The sequence below is a fragment of the Poecilia mexicana genome, unplaced genomic scaffold (genome assembly GCF_051168715.1).
Source record: "Poecilia mexicana isolate PSO_F unplaced genomic scaffold, ASM5116871v1 scaffold_9, whole genome shotgun sequence".
Lineage (NCBI taxonomy): Eukaryota > Metazoa > Chordata > Actinopteri > Cyprinodontiformes > Poeciliidae > Poecilia > Poecilia mexicana.
Window position 1 is genome coordinate 5,003,137 of NW_028263378.1, and position 21,808 is coordinate 5,024,944.

The window sequence follows — 21,808 nt, forward strand, 5'->3', positions numbered from 1 at the left end:
AGTCAAGATGAGGCACAAAGTTTCAGAAGGACAAAGTTTAAAGACAATCATTGTTCTTATAATACTGATTTAAAGCAACTCGGAAAGTGAACAGAAGGTGAACAGATTGTATTAAATGGGAACTCTGTTTGAGACTTGGACTTGGATCTTGTTTAAGTCGTGTGACTTGCACTCGTTCTTTAGAGACTGATAACTGGATTTGGGCTCAACTCCTAAAAACCTAAAACTCTAAATATGAAAGTGTTTAACTGGATTGACGCTCAAAAGTGCATGTTTATTATATTGAAAATGAGGTAAAAGAGAAAAAAAAACTTGATTGAAAGAAGCAATTACATTCAATGATGTTCTGAAAAGAAGAAATTCTTTATTGTTTGTGACTTCACCTAAAAACAACATGCTTTGAATTCAGAAGCTGGAGCAATGCAATTTTAGAGGCAAAAAATATTGCTTACATCTGATCAAAGACTGTCATTTTGGTCATTAGCGGCTCGAAACTTGATTTGGACTTGGAAAAAACATGACTTGATAAAATGACTCTCTGGTATGCATAATTAATTTAGCCTTTTGTGAGCATTTTTCAAATGACATGAAGATCTTGAGCCACTGACATGGTTCGATTAAAACGCTGATTCTGCTGGAGTTGATCGTCTTCCTCACAGATTGTTGAGTTGATGAGGAACTATTTATCCGATGAAGATGGGCTTGGTTGGTGTTATGTTTGTGTGAAAGGAGGAATTTGTTTGGGAATATTTGCTTTGCATGGGAATGTTTGTTGTTTTTATGGCTGTTTTGTGTTTTTATGGTTTTTTCTGCTTCTATGTGCTGGCCTGCTCTCTCCTTTCCTGTTCTGTGTAAATTCACTGGTGTTTAAATGTCATATTACAGCAGATCACATTAACACATGGACACACACATTTCTCTTAATGATTTCAATCAGATATAAACGAGTGATGTCCAAACTTTTTACCATGTGGCCAAAATTGTCAAGTTGAAAGTTAGTAAAGGCCCAACATGTAAATGACTGTAGATCTAAAACATAAAATCCAGCAGATTTGCCTTATTTAATAAATAAAAATAAAAATTTCCAAATAATATCTTAAATGTGCATTGTTTTTTATTATCTTTGGATTTTTATGTGTGTATTTTCAGCAATGCGAACAGGATATGGGCCGCTCATTCCTCAAAACTTTTCCTTTTTCATTTTGTTTACTAGCATTTTCTAAAATGGTGCAACAAAGTCAGAGTAAAAGCTGCTGAATATTTGTGGTCATGTTTACTATGAAATTTAAATAGTAATTAAATTTACTGTAAAATTTAATTAAATTAGTCATGTCATGTTTTTATTTCTCTGTATATTTTTAGAAAGGCAGTCAACATTTAATTGTTAGATTTGTTTATCTACGTCAACCTGCAACTTTGAGCTGCCATCTTTTGTAGTGTGGCTGCACAAAATCACTTCGAGGGCCAAAAATGGCCCTGGAGCTACACTTTGGACACCTGTGTTATAAACCACCTGTGACTCAGCATAGCAAATTACAGAACTTGAAACTTGAAAGTGAAATTAAATCTTCATTTAACCTCCGTTATTTATTAACCGGATCAGATTCGAGCTCGCCGAAACTTTCCCCACTTTTTGAAGGATTTCTTTCTCCTCCCTTTTAAAAATTTCACTCCTACTTCACACAATTCTTGGCATTAAGCAAGCGCTGACCTCGCTTGACCTCGCACCGATGAGTAGGAACTGCTGAGACGGAACAGATTTGCATGGTTAATATTTTATGTAATGGGAGCTGACTTTCTAAAAGTGACTCACTTTGATGATTCACTTCCACTCCCAGTATTCTGCCCCACTTAGCAATTTCAAGTTGATATTTTCTCCCAGCAGGATTAATATAGATTCGATGCCAAACCTCTATGATCAGTGTGATCTAGAAAGGAAGTGTTTGCTCTTTGATGTGCGGCCTTCTAAACAGCATTTCATCAAAGCTTTAGGGAGAAAAAAAGGAGGTTCAAGGCCAAAAAGCATTGTTGAATGGTTGCTATGTGTAACCCTTAACAGGGGGCGTCACTGGTGACAGTGGGATGATGTCACCCCCTCATTATCATTAACCAGGCCAGCTTTTAGAAATAACATTTAAGATAATGTTCACTGTTTATCCCTGCAGCGCTCTTCTACTTTCTGGACTCCACACTGTAGATGATATGCACCTATTTTTATCCTGCTATGCTTGTGAGGTCATTCACGTATGATTATGTTCCATCTCTTTATATGGAGATTTTCGTTACACATCTATTGGAAAAAACCCCCCCGAAAAAAGCCATTTGCTAACATGCATGTGCAGAACCCTGCAGTTTTATTGGAATCTGTGGTAAAAAAACAAACAAAAAAACTTTAAAATAAACACATCTGTTGTTGCAGTAGCTTGAAAAATGTAGAAAAATCCAACCTTTCCAGTTCATTTCTTCTAAATAAAAAAAATCAGATAAAGGAACATTGTTTTAATCAAAATGACCAGCTCTACAATGGTGGCATCCCCAACAAATCCTAAAAGGTGAATATAATTCAGACATATTTCAGATTGTGTGACACTTTTTTAAATTGATCGTAGAGTTGAGGAAAATTTTTGTAGAAGTGTGTAACAGAGTCTCTTCAAAACAGGAATGATATGAGAACATGTTGCTTAATTGACACAAATATTTCAGTGTCACAGAATAAAAGATTAACCAATTGTAGGACTTTTTACACATTTTTACCAGGGACACCAATAAACATGTATAAACAGTGCAGTGTAGTTCTTTTTATCTACTAGTTTTGCTTCCAAAAAGCTAAAATGTCTTGTAATCTACTAAAAATTATCTTCTGTTCCAATATTTTTATTTTGACTTTTGCTGCTTTTTCCACTCAGTTTTTATCAAGTTGTTTCTGAGCAAACCAGCATGTTGTTGTTCTATGTTTGCTTAAAAAACTAGAAATTTGGGCAAAAAGAAAAGTGTATAAGGCTTAAAAACTATTTATAGGTGGATGGATGGCATCATGCAAACAATAACATGACGAACCTGAGAACTGATTATCTGTTGTACTGCAGGTTTTCAGCCAATAACTAATTTCAAATCACCTTACTGGTGATAAAATAAACATGTCTATGCATTATTTCTATATTTGTGGCATTTTGGAAATTTTTAAATAAAGAAATTGCAGCATGTTGTGTATTTATAAAAGGCTACGATGAACAAAAACCCTAAAAGTGACTTATCGAGCTTTCTTGAACAGATCAGGATAGATCTTTGAGTGATACATGTTCATGCTTCTTTTTTTGCACAAGATCATTCTAAGATAATGATATTTAGATTTTAGTCTGATGTTTGGGGGCATCTTGTCACTTTAAATCTAAATAATCTACTGCTGGCCCCATAACGCAACATTTACACTCTATGGGAAAATGGCTGCAAACAGATGCGTAATTATACAACCGTACATCTTTGAAAAGAAGAAGTGAAGCAACAGTTGCTTCTCTGAAGAATTTACAAAAGTACAACTGACTTCTGTTTTGTTCTGGGGGTTTTTGAGGACTGTCTTCCAGATTTCTGCTGGTTTAGTTCAGCAGCATTTTAATGTATCAAAAGTTTACAGATTATCTTTATTTATGGATAAAATCATATGGTCTAAACCTTTATCAAAATAAAAAGCACTAAGAGCAAACATGCTGTTTGCTGATAGGTTTATGTCCTAAAAAAGTTGAGAATAAAGAATAAATAATCCCTTCTCTGTATAAAAGGTCACACATTTATCTGAAAAGGAGTGAAAAAGAAGCAGCTTGGAAGGAACCTCAGAAAACTTGAACAAATATTGACTGTAGAAAGTCTGTCTCCTTGGGTGCCAAATGAACGATTGAAGGATGATTCAAGACTTCTGCACAAAAAAATGACTTTACACTGGTGCAGTGAGCAATCACACACACACGCCTGCATGGACACACCCTCTTGCTGTTGTTAACACTCTTGTTGTGTCTCCTCCCTTTTCCTCTCCTTTCCTGCACAGCCTCAGACAAACAGCACCAAAAACAGCATAGTCACCAGTCCCAAAGGAAACATCCCTTCACCTGCTCTGGTATTTACCTCCCAACCTCCCTTCACCTCAATCTGTGTGTGTGTGTGAGTGTGTGTGTGCGCCTTAGAGCCCTCTGTCTCCTCCCCACTGCTCCCTGTTTGTGTTTACTTCTGTGTGCATCCGTCAGTTGAAGGTATCATCGGCTGGTTAGGTTTTAAATCAGCAGGTAGTGTCAGGAGACATTTCCCTGTGGCAGCTGGAGATGCTGTGTGACTTGCACTCAGGTTGGTTTTGTGCCACTGTGGCATTTTACCCGTCTGTGTAAGTTTTCTAAAAATGACTGGACACTGACAGCCTGCAGGTACTGCCAGTGTGTGTTTACTGTAGCAAAACTATCCAAGGGTAGTTCGGTCAAATAACACCTCAATCAATCTTTTTTTTTGTTTATGTTTCAAATCTGATGGAAGCTGCAACAAGAAGCTTCTTCTTGTTGTGCTTTTTGTCTTAATGCTTATTATCAGCAGCCATTTTATAAAGTTTAACCTGTTACAAATCAGATTAGGATTTAGTCCCAATGGGGAATAAACAAATTAATAGCAAAATAAATATTGTATTGCCTAAAATGTAATTAGTGAACCCTTGATCATGTGTTGCAAAGGATACATCTGCAGCTAAAACAATGCTTCTAGCAATACAATACGTCATAGTGATCTGGTGATTATTTTTGCAATAAAAAATAATTAATTGATAGCAAAGGTGCCTATAAGAGATTTTTAAAATAATTTTAGCCAGGAGACACTATAACTATCTTATTCTTTTATATCTTACATGCAAAATGTAAATATTTTGTACAGTTTTGTTTTAATTGCTTCTCTTAATATGTTGTTCTTTCAGCAAATGGCAGAGTTTTGACTCTGTGCTCCAGTTATCTATACAAGTTCAGTTCATTTACCATTTAACGATCAATCGATTACTAAATTAGTGAAAGTCAAATCAAAGTTTATTTATGTATCACATTTACAACAACTTTAGTTGACCAAAGTCCTGCACAATAATTGTAATAACATCATAGGTAGAGAAATGATGAAGCAATAAATAAAATTAAGTTTGGTAAAAATATTAAGACAATTATAAAATTGGCAGAAAATACCAAAGACATTATTTCAGCTGCAGTCATTTCCCAAAAACTCAGATCAGTGAAGTCCTAATATCTGCCTTCTGTTTTTTTAAACTGGTGTTGAAGACCAGGAAAAATAGATAACTATTATTTCAATAATCTTTTCAATTATTTCAGCATTAGTACAGTTTCTTCACCATGTGAGAACAGAAAGTTTTGGAAAATATCTTTTGCTCTTCAGTCTTCTTCCCAAGCTGCAGAAAATTCATTATTTGTTTTATAAATCCACATCAAAATTGGGGTTTTATTTTTTGAATTCCACTTTTCTAAAAGTAGGTCCTGTATATTCACTCAACTTACTTGTGAAATACTTTTGCCAGCTACTATATTTCCACTTATCCCCCTCAGGCCACAGTTATAAATGGGTGGACACATAGCTCCAGATGCCGCTCTCATGATCTCACCAACTGTGACATGTAACACAGCTGAGCATGTAATAATAATCTATAATATCTTCTACTCTGCTGAGTAAAAAGCAACACGTGCAGCCACATGAGCGTGTTTCTAAACCAGGCTGTGTGTTGCTCATGTGTGGCTGTGAAGTCCACTTATGCACTAAGCTCAGGCGCACAGAGTTTAAGGGGAGAGTTGCATTTAAGAGCTTAAGACTCTTGTGAAAAATAAATAAATTAAATGTTCACTGAAGCTGTTTGTAGAACAGATAGATTCTCTGATCCTTGAAAGGAACTGAGAGCGTTTGGAGGGGCAGAGGTTTGTTTTTTTTTCTGCCAGGGACTCAAACTAGTTAGCGTTTCATCTTTTCTAATCAGGAGCAGACTGCTTTCACTTCCACAAACCTCTAATCATCTGACCTGGAAGCTGTTGGATCCGGTGGAGGAATTTGTAATGCATATTTGCAAACCAGTTCTGTCTTGTTTTTTAAACTGAATCAGTTTAATTGAACCTAAGTGAGGTCACCGGCGCTTCTTTCCTTCCCCCCCTCCATCGGATCCTACGATGCCATCAGCAATCACACCCCAGGTACTTTGTTCTCACTCATCGTTGCCACCATCATCATCCGAGTTGCCATCAGTGCCTGTTTCCCTAGAGACGGTTGCCTAGGCAACACCCAGAGCATCACAGAGAGAGAAGAAGAGGAGAGAGACGAGTAATGATTGGTCATCAGAGAAGTGTCACTTTCCACAGGGAGAGGAGTGCTGCAGAGGATATGGAGGGCGCTGATGGTTTCTGATTTACTGTATGTCGAGTGAAGAGTGAGAACAGCTGTAGAAAATGGAGGGGGGGAATAAAAAACCTGTTAAAGGGGCTGAGTCATGAGGAATCAGAGCCTGCAGAAGTGAGAAGGGAATAGTGTTGGACTGCAAGTCACAAAAGTGAAGAAGTGGCAAAATCAAGCTCTGACAAGGCAGCATGCTCGTTTCAGGGGGAGCCTAATGTTCGTCGCACAAAGATGTGTGACGTCTGAAACGGTGCATTGTTTTTGCAATACCGTACTCATTTTATTTATAAATAATCAATAGATTATTTATCAGTTAATCTATCAATTAATAATTGTGCAAAATTTTCGTTTAATCCTTTTTTTATACAATGTTATAAATACATTAGCAAATGCAAATAAACAAATAATTCAGTTCCTTTCTAAACAGAAAAATAAACATTTTATTTCCTAAAATGAAACAATTCCTATTGTGAAAGCTTGATTTTTATTTATTTTATTATTATTTTTTAACAAAGATTCATCTGCAAGATAAAAAAAAAAATCTGCTTGACTTAACATTAATAGAGCATACGGCTGATCTGTTGATTATTTTGGATTAACCACATAATTACATAGCAAAAAGTGCTTTATAAAAAAATACTTTTTACAGAATTTGAGCCAGGTGAAGCTAAAGCTGAGCAACTTGATTTTAGGTAGAATAAAAGGTATTTTCTTTTATTTTTATCTTAAATTTAAATGCAACATGTACTCTGTATATTTTTGTACAATTCTGGCTTAATTCCTGCTCTGAGCTTGTTGTTCTATGTTTTGAGTCTTTATACTCCAGTTAACAATTAATATTTGGTTACTAAGTTAGTTGACAACTATTTCAATAATCGATTAATCCAATTAATCGTTTCAGCTCGATTTTTGAGTCTTCTACGGCATTTAGTTGTGGATTTGTATGTCAGTAAAGAACAATCAAACAAAGCAGTGTTTCAGAATAACAGCTATGGAAAAAACTAAGAGCCCACTGCACTGAACCCCATTCAAACCTGATAGTTATTCCACCAAATATTGATTTCTGAACTCTTCCGGAGTTGAAACATTAGTACTGTTGTTTCTGAATGAATATGAACTTGATTTCTCCATTATTTGAGGTCTGAAAGCATTGCATCTTTTTTGTGATTTTGATTATTTCTCATTTTCTGAAAATAAATACTAAATTTTTGCTTGGAATTTTGGAGACATGTCATCAGTAGTTCATAGAATAAAAGAAAAACAATGTTCATTTTACTCAGACTTGTACCTACTAAAGGAAAATCAGAGAAACTGATCATGTTGCAGTGCTCTCTTAATTTGTTCCAGAGCTGTATTTGTTTCTCTCTGGTCTATCATCTCTGTTGAGTCGAGGGTGATGGATCTGCTTGACCTTTTTTCTTATTTATTTCTTATCCTGGGGTGTGTAGGGGTTTTCTGCAGGGTTTGCCAGCCCCTTGTGAGATCTATGTCACAGAGCACTTCATGCATAATAAATGAGCTGGCTGATTCCTCCCTTTAGATGTCTGACAGTCCACATGGTTCATTGCTTGTTTGTGTCATTGAGAACATGGAGGTCAAACTTCCACATGCACAGCTGGCTGGCCCAGAAATACATTCTTGCTGTTTTACAACAGAGTCAGATAAGTTCAGGTTTAAAAAAGGACACGGTTGGTTGACTTTTATAATGCATGCTGTGGGGAAATCTGTGCTTTCCTTGCACAAGATTCTTTAGGTAGTTTGGCGTAGCGTATTCTTTGAAGTTGAAAGCTAGTTTGATGTGGTGATTTTAAGCTATTTGGTTGGATGACTGTGTCTGTTCTTCGTTCGTTAGTCTGCAGGGAGCAGAGCTGACTCCAAATTACAGTTTTCAGCTCATCCACCCACTCTGTCATTTTGTTGGAGGGTTCTGCCCCCCATCTCCTCCACCAGCGTTTCCTTCTGTTGTTTCTTTTTTTCTTTACTTACCATTTCTATCTACATTTGTTTCATATTCTGCTCTTTCTCTCACGTTTCCTCCATCTTCTTCCACCTCCCCTCCTCTTCTTCCAGGAACCTCAGACAACTGTCATCCATAATCCGGTGGACGGGACAAAGGTATTCTCCATTCCCAAGTCTGGACTCACTCTTCATCCTTTTTTTCCTCATCCTCCTCTTCCTCCTCCTTCTCCTATCCTTTTTACATGTTTTTAACATGCATCCGTGTGAGTGCACCATTGCATTGTGTGTGGATTTAGTGTTTGTGAGAGTGTGGCAGAAATTGAACTCCTGATATTTATGCTGTTATTAAAAAAGCTGAGATTAGGTAAAAGATGTTTCTTACCTCTGCATGTGTATTTGTTGTAAACCAGTTTTGTAAATGAACAGACCTGCAGCAGGAAGACCTGCTGAGGATTTTTCTTCTTTATGAAGTTCTGCTTACAAACCAACTATTTGCTCCTGCCTGACTTTTAGTTCAGGAATTTTTTACTCTAACTTCCTCATAAATGTGTTTCCTACATGCAAGTGCATTTCCCTAATTTACAGTATAATTGAAAAGTTAGCTAAGCTTACTTTGGTAACTAGGAACAAAAGGTAAAATTTGTTTATGGATTGATTACCCATAGTCACAAATTAAAATGTTATAATGTTCAGACACAAGACCAACCAAGGATGATTTTAATACAGAATTTTTAGCTTATTTAAAAGTTTTTCTGTGTGTGCTTTCAGTTCTTGTTCAGGCTAATTTTGCACGAATTACTTGAATTAAAGCGGCGTGACATGGAGACAGTCAGCTTGTTGTTCTGCAGGTTGCTTTAATGGACTCAGGTTGCTTTAATGGTTCCCTTCAACTCGTCTGCATTGTTGCCTCTAATGTCAATAATGCATCAATGTAGTCCAGATTAACTGGTATTAGAATAGTCAATGGCAAAACCGGCAGAGTTAAAACAAACAAAAATAACTTTCCCCACAATTACCAGTGTTCTTTAAAAACCTGCTTATTTTGTACACAGCTTAAACAAAAAAAGTTAAATTATTACTAATTTCTATCTTGGGTTGGAAAAAGTGAAAAGAATTTAATTAATTTCCATTTTTTTTCTAAAATCATAGTGTTTAAATTTGAATCTCTCATAGAGTCAAAGCTCTGTATTGCTCTTATGTTTGCTCAGCTTATGTAACGTCTGATCATAGTTATTACAGAAAACAAGTTTTTACTTGGTATGTATTTGGAAGTTGTGAATCTGCATGAGTTTGCAGAAAGATCCCTTCCACCCAGGCATGACTGAGCTTTCTGTGACGTCTGGTTTTTATAAACTTGTTACATGCACAAAGGAAACATTAACGTTTTGGACACCCATCTAATGTAGAGCAGAATACTTATTCTTTAGTACTAAAGTCAGCCTGACATCTCATGATTTTAGGACAGAATGCTGATAAACTGCTTTATAAATATGAGTCAGAAAATTGCAAAATGTGCAAAGAAGCAACCAGAAGGTGTGATCAGATATTTAGAGCCTAGCAAATGTTACAGTTTTCTCCCCCTCTTCTTGGCAGAAATGCAGTTAACATCCTCCTTGCTCTTTCTTCCTCTGCTCAGGTCACCGGCTGCTCTTTTAAAGGCTATAAAAATCCACTTTGTGCTCTTGAAGCTGCTGGTGAACGTGTGCACTCACTAATCAGGTCATGGAGTCTCTCAGCACCCTTTACATGCAGGGGAATTTAGACCCATTTATTCTGCTAATTGGAAATCAGAAACTTCTCTTCTGGCGAAAGGAGTGACAGAAAGGCAGGCAGGCAGACAGGTGGATAAATATATCTGAACGGCGTGCCGCTCTGCCCGGGATGACAGCCGATCTTCCTGTGAGAAGCTCCCCTGTCTGCTTATGATTTTGAGAAAGGTGGAAAAGGCTCCTCCAGTTTAAAGTTTCAGAAAGGCATTTTTTGATGCAGAAAGTGTTTAAAGCTGCAGTATGTAACTTTTATATTAAAAAATGTTCTTTACATATTAGTTAAAACTGTCACTAAAGTCTTATACTGTAATAAATGAGACAAGTGATTTCCACCACTTCATCCATGAACATCTACTGCTGTCTATAAAAATGCACAGCTCCCGACCAAAAACAACCAATCAGAGCCAGGAGGAGGGTCTCAGTGCTGTCAATCATCCTCTTACACACTGCTAAATGTGCTACTGACTAAGGAACAACTTGCCATCGCAGGAAAACCTTTTAGATCTGTCGCAGTAACAAAATATTGACGGTAAGCAATAATGATTGAAATTATTTTCAAGCAATCTTGTAATGGGATAATAATGCAAAAACACATTTTCAAAGATCAATAAACCTTAAATTTTAATGGATATTTAGGTGTTGAACTGGAAAACATTATATATATATATATATATATATATATATATATATATATATATATAAAAATTAAAACAAAAACAAAACAACAGAAACAACAAATAAAATGAATTATGAAATCCCTGTTAATAAAATTGCCGTAATTGAGACCAAACCACCAGATGGAAGACTTTCATCATCCAATTTTTGGTAGAAAAAGAGAGCAAAAAGGGAAAGAAGATTAATCATCCAAATGGAAATTATTGAGGTCATTTTAATTCATTATGCGAATAATTGATTTATTGTGACAGGCCTACTCATCGGTGGCCATGCTAACTAGTTTGAGTATTCACTGCAGGCTCTGGAGCGGATGAGCCACATGGAGGGTGACTGACAGCACTAAGACCCGCCTCCTGGCTCTGATTGGTTGTTTCTGGTTAACAGTGGGAGAAGGCACAGGAGAAGGAGTTTTTTTCACAGATTATCTGTCTCATATACTATCACAACATAGTGACGGTTTCAACAAATACGTGAAAAAATTTAATCTTTTTTAAATAAAAGTTACATACTGGAGCTTTAAGGTCAAAAGTCATGCAGATTTCAGTTTGATTTGAAGTCACAGTTTTAACAATGATTCTTACTAACGTGCAGGACTTTTGGCTTCCTCTTGTGAACGGTGTCCACTGCTGTTCATGATGTGTCATGACAGGATGCGCCCCCTGCTGGCCTGTGCTCCACCTGTGCAGATTTACCTTGTTTATCCTTTGTGTGACAGACGTCTTTCTGTGTATCCTGCTCAGTGTGAATCCCCTGCTGTGCCTGAACACAAAGTGATTGGCTGATTTGTTTTCTTCTCCAGGAGTCGTCAGACAGCAGCAACACCACCGTGGAGGACGAGGATGTGAAAGGTAAGGCCTCACCGATACAAACGAGTCTGAGTTTCTGATCCCAGTAAATTATAGGATTTATTTTTTTTTACAAGCACTTGATGTTTTTATGATGCACTTTGTTATGGCAGCCAGCTTGTGTAACTGCAGCCATGAATATCATATCAGGCAGATGAGTAGGTTTTACAACAGCGGGGGAAATAATTTTTTTTTCTTCTTGTTTTTGGTTGCCTGGTAGCTTGCTTAGATTTTCAACAGGGTTCCTTCTTTTTCAGAGAGGCAGGTTTGTGTTCCTGACAGCTTTGTTACAGAAAGAGCCTCTTTGTGAAATGATTCAGTTTGTGAATATTTGTTGCAACAATCTGTACAACCTCTAAAATTAAGCCTTTGTTTTATCTATTTGTTTGTGGGACTGTAATATTTTGAGTCTCGGTGGCAAAACTAAAATTATTTACGGACAAACACTGTCTAGCTTCCCATCTCTTTGTCTGTCTCTCTGTTCATCCATCTGTTCATCCTTCATCCAACCAACCAGTCTTATTTGTCCTACAGTAGATCTATCCGTCCATCCAATTTCTGTTTGTCCATCTAGCTGTTCAGGCATCCAGCTGTCCGTCCTTCCTTCCGTCCTTCCTTCCTTCCTTCCTTCCTTCCTTCCTTCCTTCCTTCCTTCCTTCCTTCCTTCCTTCCTTCCTTCCTTCCATCCATCCATCCATCCATCCATCCATCCATCCATCCATCCATCCATCCATCCATCCATCCATCCATCCATCCATCCATCCATCCATCCATCCGTCTTCCTTCCATCCTCAGTTATTTTATTTAACCAATCATTTGTCTTTCCTTCCCTCTTTTCATCCTTTCGTCTTTAGTGCCATCCATCTTATTCAAGTCTTGATAAACTATAGAGTTTGGACTTTAAAAGTGAGCTGGAATCCTGATTTTATATTTTGTGGAAACCTCTGATAAATGCCCTTGTCACTGGATGCTTCCTGCTTATGTTCTGGTTTTTGAATAAGGGGAGAAAATAACTCCATGTTCTCTTCTTATTTGTGTGTAAGCGCCCACGTAAAGATCCTGCAGCACATTTTAATTGTTGAGAGAATTCTTCATAAAAAATAAAAATGTATCTGATGTTTCTGCTGAAAGCTAACATTTTACTGACCCCTGGTGGAGCCCGGCTGCATTCCCTCATCATGATGCTTTTTGACACCTGCTGTGTGAACGTTGGTGTGTCTGACAGGTGAGCAGAGGGCTGTAAAATATTACAAGTCTTGCACAGCTGCTTCAGTTTGGCTCTCATCAAATATGTTGGGTCGAATCGAGGATCCTGAGTAATCCGTTCCTCAACATACCAACACGCCTGTTCGAATATTCAGCTGGCACAGTTGCCGCTGAGCAGAACATAGCCTGCATATTAGAAAAGAAACTCCACACTGCACTTTTGTTTCAAGTCTCTTTTTTTTAGCTTCTGTGGGTGTGTCTGAGTTTTTCTAGCCTGCGGAGTTCAGCACAGAGAAAAAGCCCCGCTTTCAACATCTCAGCTGAGTACAATGTGTCTAAATGGGGTCATGAATGCTTCATTTCAGTGTCAAGCACACAGAACAGAATGTGCACTTCCATCTTCTCTTCCTCTTTGTGATTTTTTTAAATTCCCTAGCAAGCACAGCTGAGAACTGCATGAAAGCCGAACCAGAGTTAGAAAGACAAAACAACGATAAGGTGTTACAGAAGCAGTAGTCTGTTAATTTATCTGCTTTTTTTAAAAAGGGGTTATTAATCTGCTCAATATTTTCCAACAGCAAGGAGATTTTTTTTCTTTATTTATTTTTGTGATGGTTTGAGTTTTTTGGAACCGATAATGACTGGCTCCTCCTTTCAGTTTTAGTTTTAGTGACAATAAAGCTGAATAATTGTTCAAAACTTCTGACCAAAATGTTTTTCTTTTTCTGCTGGAGCAAAAGAGGCAACTGTGATTGTGCTCGCAGCCATTTTGCAGTAAATATCAGAAGCAATTTGTGGAGTTCTAGCCAGGATAACATGAGGAAAGGATGAGACCAGGCATAAACGTGATCTGTTTCCAGGATTGAGTCCGTTAATACTTCCAGAACATTTGGTTTGTCCGATTAACTTGGAGCCAGTGATTTCAAATTGAGCATGGCATAATATATTGAAATGTTCTGATACTGTTAATATGCACAATAACAATGTTGCAAAAACTGTTTGGGTGCAGTAAATAATGTGGTGTTTAATTTCCAAGTGAAGCGAATTCACATTTTAAATTATTTTTAACCAATCAGATTGATCGTCATTGCTACTGATGCTTCCAGTTAATTCAGATGATTGTATCGCTGTTGTGACGAGAAAGACAAATCTGGCATCCAACTCAGTATAGTTCTTTACGCCACATTAAGACCGTTTTGTTTAGTGTTCCAAAATTATCCACATAATCTAAATTAGCATGATGCCAATCTTTGCCATTTCCAATATGTGAAAAGACGTAAAATTTCAGAGTGCTGCTCTTTTAACACCAAGCAGTCCTTGCCTCAGAAAAGAGTTTGTCTCCCTGGTCAGCAACGTCTCTTCAGCAGCCTGCCTTCAATTTCCTTTGCAACCAACTGCTGTGCTGCTATTACTGAGTGGCTGGAAGGTACGACTTCAGGTTGTGGCTGAGAAAACTATTTTTACATCAGAATATTGAAGGCTGCCAAAACTTTAAGCATGCACATCCAGATATATTCAGAAACTTTGCTACAGAGCTGGTCAAAGAAAAAAGAAAGTGGCTTTTTCCATCCTGTTGTCCTCAGAAAAACCTTTAAAGCTTGAAAGCTGTTGTTGAAGTTGTGTCGTTTTATGAGGAAGCAAATAAACTGAATGTTTTTCATTTTATCGAGTCGTTTACGATGTAATGTGGGAAACCCAAACACACCATCTGAGTTTCTTACATTTCTTCTGATTGGTTTGATCCTTTAATAGCAAATATAACAGGAATGCATTACCTCTAGAACCGTAATGACCTCCCTTTATTGCTTCCAAGGTGTTTTAATTTGTGTTGAGGTGTTAAAATTATTTTTGAGTTATCAGTCAAAAACCCTATGAGAGGCAGCTGGTCATGATTGATTTATGGTGGAATAATGTTCTTTCCACTTCAAAGTTATGGCTCCAGTAGCTGCATTTCCTTTACAAATGTTTGCGAATCTTTGTTGATGTTCTGCTATCATAAAAAAAAAAAAACAGAATTTCGCAATTTCTGTTTCCATTAAATAGAAAACTCAATGAAAATGACATGTGAATCAGTTTTGTCATTAAAAAAACACTTCCTGTCATCTACTTCACCTTTCCTGCCAGTTGTAGCTTTTGTTTGTTAATCACATGATTCATGATGCAAAACAAAAGTGTTTCCATTGCAGTTCTGAAAATAAATTAATTTCTTTGTAGTCAAAAAAATCACCTCATCTTCGAGCAAAACCTTTTTCAAAATTGATGTAGTTCAATTTAGGAAATTTGTTCTTGTAATTCCATTTTGCACCATTTTAAGGTCAATGGAAATGCAGCTTGTGATGCTCACTGGCACATTAAATAGTTCAGAAATACAGCAGGCATGTTTTGCAACAGACTTTTTTGTGAAAGTATCTGCTTCTGAATACATTGTTTTGACACTGGGTTTGCTTTTTGGCTTTCTGTTCCTCTTTTATTCCAGTTTTAACCCACCAGTTTTTAAAAATGTTCCTTAAAATCTGTTTAGACAACCTGGGTTGTTACCAACATTTGGTTAAGTTTTTATTTGACTGGCCATATTAAAACTACTAATGAATTGTCAATATACTTTGTAGTCCTAAAAGCCCGACACAGTCCTCCTCTCTCAAATTCAGCCCTACCACCACACCCCTGTAGGAGGCTTGGGCAGGGTTGGGGCACCTTTGGCAGAAACGTCGTGGCTAAAAAAGGGGAATGCCACCTAAATTTAGCTTTGGTGGCTGGAAACCGCAACGGACCGCCCAGAGAGGTGACACACTGAACACACGCCGCTCTTCTAGCGCCACCCCTGGAAGGCATTCATCTCACACGGCACTTTTATGGATCTTGAGATTTAAACGGGGGTAACAGCGCAGACAACACCTCACGGGCTAGGTGAGCGTGGGAGGAGGGGTCGGCCGTGCTTATCTGGAACAGTTTGTGCCTTCGTAGTCTTTTTGGGGTCTTGTCAGGTTAGTGCTGGACAGCTGCTTTGTAATCCAACACCCAGGTTGACTTTTGGAGGACGTAATCTGTTGTATTAGCTTCAATACTACGCTACTTGTTAGACTCAGTTACATTTTATGCTGCTTGTTTTTGCGACGGATAGTCATTCTGAAGAACGTTTACCGAGGTTGTCGTTTACAGGGTTTGTTATAAGTTATTGATAAGTCAAACATTGTGGATTTGGAGGTTACTTGTTGTTGTTTCTGATGTTACCCTTGCTCTTAGAAGATGGAAGTGTGCAGATCTTCATTGGGATTTTCCCCCCATGCATGGTTCTTTTTAAGAAGCACATTCATGCGCACCAGATGAATGAAGGCCTTTCAAAAGTATTAATTCTTCTTCAACATTTACACTCATTATTACAAAGTTCTGAAGATTTTTTTATTTTTATGTTTTAGCTCAAACTGTCATGTAAGACAGAGAACATCTGTGAACAATTTCAAAGTCTTGACAAAGAGCTCCAGTTGTATCTTTAACCTTCACATCTGTCTCAAGTTTTTTTCAGTCTCCACCAGGTTCTTATAATTGTCCTGTTTTTCCCATCACCTCCTCCCATTCGACTCCTGACCCATTTGCTGTGTTTTTTGTTTTTTTGGTCGCCAATGTTCTCAAATAAACCTCTGAGGCATGACTGGGAAAACTTTTTGCCGTGTTTGCTAAAATCATGGCATCATTTAGAAAATAACAACAACTAAAATCAAGCAGTAAAGTGTCTGGATGGACTACCAATTATAAAAGTTTGGTTGTAAAAATACAAATACTTTGTGTCATACTTTACATTTTCCATTCTAAGAAAATTGTGTGTAATAATTTTACCCCGATTCCACATAGAAAGTATCCATCTACATCAATCACATTTACTGAACAGATCAAATTTGTATCATTCTTGAACTGCAGTTTGGAGACCGCACAAAATCAGTGTAAAGGCCTCAAATGGCCCTCAGGCCGCAGTTTGGATACCCATTCTCTAAGGTCTTCACACATCACCACTGAGGTTAAATTACATTCAGGTGGACTCTATTTACCAGATAATTAACCTTTCAGGGTATATTTGCACTGGGGTAATCATTGTAAAGACGGTTACACACCACACTTTTCAGTTTTTTGTCACCAGTATTGAAAGTCATTTACTCTTTTCCTTCCACTTGAATTTTTTGTTCTACTTTGTGTTGCTCTGTCATATAAAATTAAATAAATGTACATTGTAGTTCTTGTAGTTTTAAGAAAATGAAATGAACAAACAGTATGAGTAATTTTTCTCATTACTGCAGCCATCACCGTTGTCATCATCAATCTTTTGCTCTCTGTTGAGAATCGCGATAATGTCACAATAAAACCCCATATGCAGCAGCAGCCCCAGCTGTAAATCTGAATGAAATTGAGTCATTAACCAGGGTAATTATTACCTTTAGTTGCTTCAACCAAAGAGTATCTTTAATTTCTCAGTGTGAGGACGGAAATCGGGTCTTTACGTGTTTACGAGCCCCTGTTGTGTCGTCTCCGCCGCTCCTTTCGTTATTTCCCGATTGTGTTGTTTCTCTGGTGGAAAACATCTGCCTGGTTTTCATCTCTTGATTTACTTGTGTTTGGTCTCATTCTGTGTGTGCACGTTGTCAGGAAAGAGCTTAGACAACAGCTCAATTAAGGCGCAGTCCAGCACAAGTTCCCAGCCTGATAGCACTCAGGGCTCCTCAGCTGCTGTGCACTGTAAGTCAGCATGGACGGCCAGGTTCAGCCTCTAACATTCAGATCTTATACCAAAAACAACATTTCTTGTTGTTTTTTTTGGGGGGGTGGTTTTCCATTTGATCCCTGCATGGACTAAAATCATCCACCTGCTGCTGTTTAGCGACACTAAATCGCAGAGGATTTTTAGATTTTAACCTGAGCCTCTTTAAACATTTACTAACAGCATTGAGAAATGAACAAATTAGGGCTGGGCAATAAAGCAGTTTTATTAATTCATATTTATTTTTTATTTTATTTATGTTTTAATCTTCTGGAAATCAAGATTTTTTTCTCCAGTGCACTCCTTGTGTTTCCATAGTGATGTCGACACGCCCAGTGCGGCCATCTTGTTTGACACTCTAAGTCCAAATAAATAAAGATGGAATATAAGGACAGATTATGATTTTTTTAATTACCAGAATAAAGTCATAATATTAGGAGAAAAAGGTAGTAATTTTATGACTCCTACATAAAAAATTAAAATGAAGAACGTTGATCATCTTATGAAGTTATAGGACAAACCTAATCTTCTAACACACCAGCATCAAATTATTATCAGTGGTAGGACTTTGAGCAAATGACAGTCTATTTTTAGGAAAACCATACAAACTGAGCTGGTCACTCTGGAATCATTTTTTCTCATCAAAAAATATTTTTTCCTTTTAATTTTATGACATTTTTCTTGTAAAATTGCATCTTTATTCTGCTAATGACAATATTATTGTAGTTAAAAGTTCTTGTAGCCTTTTTTTTTTTTAAATCAGTTAAATTGGATCTGGTAGAAAAAAATTGGAGATTTAATTTTCAAGCCATATTGCCCAGCCCTAGAACAAATATATTAAATTGCTTTAAATTCAATTTTCTCAAGTCAATCCTCGAGCTGTTTTCTGAATTACTCTTTGGCTCCCTCTCATGGAGTCAAATAAAACAACAATAGCGCTGCTTAATTCTCGTGTTAGTGTTATTTTTCTCACAATTCCAAGCATGGATTTTGTCAGAATATTATGCAGAAAGTGTTGAAAGGAAATGTTGATGGGAGCTGATCACGGCGAGGAAGTTTGTGGATTCTGGGGGTCGCTTTGAAATTCAAACGCCTCCATGTTCCTCCCTTCCCAAATTCAGCTGCTGCGAAGTTTGCTGACCTGCTGGGCTCTGTGCGTAGAGGCTCAGGGCCCATCACCGACGGAGAAGGTAGATCCAGCACTCCGCCTCCAGCTGCCCTCTCCGCCCCTTCCCCTCCACTCACCCCTGTTGTCCCCATGCAGAGTAAGTGGGCAGGAGCCAAAACAGACTCAGCAGTAAACGACCTCTAAATGAGAGTTATAGTCATTTATCTGGCATCTGCTTTTCCTCTGATGCCATGCCAGGATGCTGCATGATGAGAAGCTTGGACAGATTACAGAACAGGTTCAGAACTGATGTGGAACAAGGGAATTGTGGAAGCAGACATTTAGCGCTAATATGCTGTATAATGTGATGCATGCAAACTTTGAACAACAAAATATAAAAATACTTTTAAAGAGCCACAAATAAAACTGCAGGAAAGAGATTTAAAAAGCTGCACAAAAACATTGCATAGTTACAGGACGTCCTCAGTAAAACAGTCTTTAAAAATAATAAGTAGCCAAAACAACATACAATATTTCACAAAAGTTACTCTACTGTTCAGTACAGATCTAAGAAAAGGCAGTCATTTTTTACCCCCCAAAAACAAATATTAACCTTTATAAATCCACTGACAACCCTGTGAAAGGAGCAAAGTTGTTTTTTTTACATAAAAATACCAAATATGAAAATGTCAAAAGATAATTTATGTAAACTGTGAAGAGAAAGAAAATGTATCTAGAAGTCTTGTTAATTTGAAAACTAGAGGAAAAAAACACATTTTCTACGAAACTGTTAAAGTAACTTTTGTAACTGTTGCTAACATCGCTCTTCTTCAAAAAAGAAAAAAAAAATATATATATATATATATAAAAGAAAACAAAGCTAAAGTTTATTTAACCTTTTAATTTAAGTGCAGCTCCATAAATTACATTAAATCACTTAGCAGATTAAAATACAAATTACTGTTTTAATCCACCCAAAAATGAGTATTTGAAATGAAATAATTTGTGTGCATCAAAAACTATTTACATATTTGATAAAATAACCTAATTTGTGAAAGTGCCAAAACAGATTCTTATTTAAATTGACTAGAAATTTACCCATTTTTCTCATCCTCTTCATGTTTTTTCCCCATCATATTGTTTGTAATCTGTTCTATATTCCTCTGTCATTCCATCCCTCCATCCACCCATCCGTCCATCCCGGACCCCTCAGTGTCCCGGCTCACAGACCTGGTAAGCAGCGTCCGCAGGGTGCCGCCGCCCGCTGCACCCGACGGCGACGCCGCCTCGGCGCCGGCCCCCGTCACCAAGCCGGCCCCTCCACCTGCACACTCCACTCCCCCACCTCCCTCCCACTCCCCCTCCAGCCCCTCCTTGTCCTCCTCCCAGAGTGAGTACTAAGCCCCACAGCAAACCCCGCCCCCCTTGCTGCATGCTGGCCAATCAGAAGCTGTGATCAGATGACTTTGGATTTCAGTTTGGGATCGACGCTAACATCTGGATAAACAGAAGCATGTTCTGCAGAGTGAAGTAGATCACGCTGATCTGAATGCAGATGGTTTATTTTTATGTTTTTGAGCCTCATTAAACCTCGTTGGTGCTCTGCTGGTAGATTACTGCTGACTGCAGGCGGCTGATTTAACTTGTATTTCAATACAAAAAATGTGACACTGCTTGTGAGGATACTGGACGATGTGTCGTGTGTGTGTGTGTGTGTGTGTGTGTGTGTGTGTGTGTGTGGGTGTGTGTGTGTGTGTGTGTGTGTGCGTGTGTGTGTGTGTGTGTGTGTGTGCTCTCTTAATAAACTAAACTGCTCAGGATCAACATCTGAAAGTTGCTGAGATTTTTCTCTTGTTTATTTTAGATCTGCATCTGATAATTATTTTAGTAATCAGTTATTCTGTCGATTAATCGGGTAAAACATTATATTTTTAATTTTTTGCTGATTTTTTATTTAACCACTTCAGCTTTACATTACATTAAAAGATGCAAATAAACAAATAATTAAGTTCCTTTTAAAAATAGGAAAAATAAACAGTTTATTACTATTTAACTGCAGCATTCCTGAATGTTTGATGCATCTGCAGCTAAGGAAACATCAACGTGTAAAAATCAGCCTCTTGTTTGACGTAACATCAATAAAGTGTAGGACTGATCTGTTGATTATTCTGTTAATCAATTAATAATTGGGCAGCAAAAGCTGCTTAAAAGGGAGGATTTTGTTTTGTACAGATTTTGAACCAGGTGAAGCAAAAACTGCAACACTTGAGTTTTGAATAGAACAGATAAAGTTTTTAATTTTAAATGTATTTATTTTTGTACATTTGGGCTTAATTATTGCTCTGATTGTGTTGTTCTTTCAGCAAATGTCTTTTTTTGAGTCTGTAGATTCCAGTCAACAATTAATTGATTACTAAATTAGCTAACGATTGTATTTCAATGATAGATTAATAATTGAATTCCCAGTTTGTCTTTTCATTAATTCTGTAAAATGAAGTAACTGCTTTGGTTGGAGTCATGGCTGCCTTTGCCAGAGCATCTGTTTGGTTGGTTTTAAATAACTAAACTAACTTCCCTCCTTCAGTCCAGCTTCTGTTGTCAGTTGCCTTTGTTTATACGTCGTTCTTCTGTCTTCTGCAGCGCGCAAACAAGAAATCATCAAGATCACCGAACAGCTGATCGAGGCCATCAACAATGGAGACTTTGACGCTTACGCGTGAGTCTGGGATCTCTTGAATGTTTTGTGTCATTTGCATAATTTGGGGTCTTGAAAACCAGCCCTGCTGTTCTGTGGTCAGTAAGATCTGCGATCCTGGGTTGACTTCGTTTGAGCCGGAGGCCTTGGGAAACCTGGTAGAGGGAATGGATTTCCACAGATTCTACTTTGAGAACCGTAAGATATAAACATTTGTTTCCCTCTGATTCCTCTAAGATTCATCTGTTCCTATATTTAGTATGTTTTCTGTAAGATCTAAGATTTCCTCAGATCATTTCTCAGATCTGAATTATGGTAATTAGGATAATATATGATGCCTTCCAATGTCAGTGGAAGCAGATGAAGCTAAAAATGCCACTATAGAAGTTCTGGATAAAA

General features: G+C 37.5%; 1 protein-coding gene across 1 annotated transcript in view; it reads left to right on the forward strand.

Annotated features, from left to right (window-relative positions):
• camk2b1 (calcium/calmodulin-dependent protein kinase (CaM kinase) II beta 1) overlaps positions 1-21,808 on the forward strand; it is an 81,078-nt gene that overhangs the window by 52,454 nt on the left and 6,816 nt on the right. Inside the window, exons 15-22 of the mRNA XM_015012781.2 lie at positions 4,040-4,108; positions 8,476-8,520; positions 11,608-11,656; positions 17,495-17,584; positions 18,728-18,871; positions 19,928-20,104; positions 21,355-21,430; positions 21,513-21,607. Of these exons, the coding sequence (XP_014868267.2) occupies positions 4,040-4,108; positions 8,476-8,520; positions 11,608-11,656; positions 17,495-17,584; positions 18,728-18,871; positions 19,928-20,104; positions 21,355-21,430; positions 21,513-21,607 (745 nt within the window). The remainder of the gene's footprint in view (positions 1-4,039; positions 4,109-8,475; positions 8,521-11,607; positions 11,657-17,494; positions 17,585-18,727; positions 18,872-19,927; positions 20,105-21,354; positions 21,431-21,512; positions 21,608-21,808) is intronic.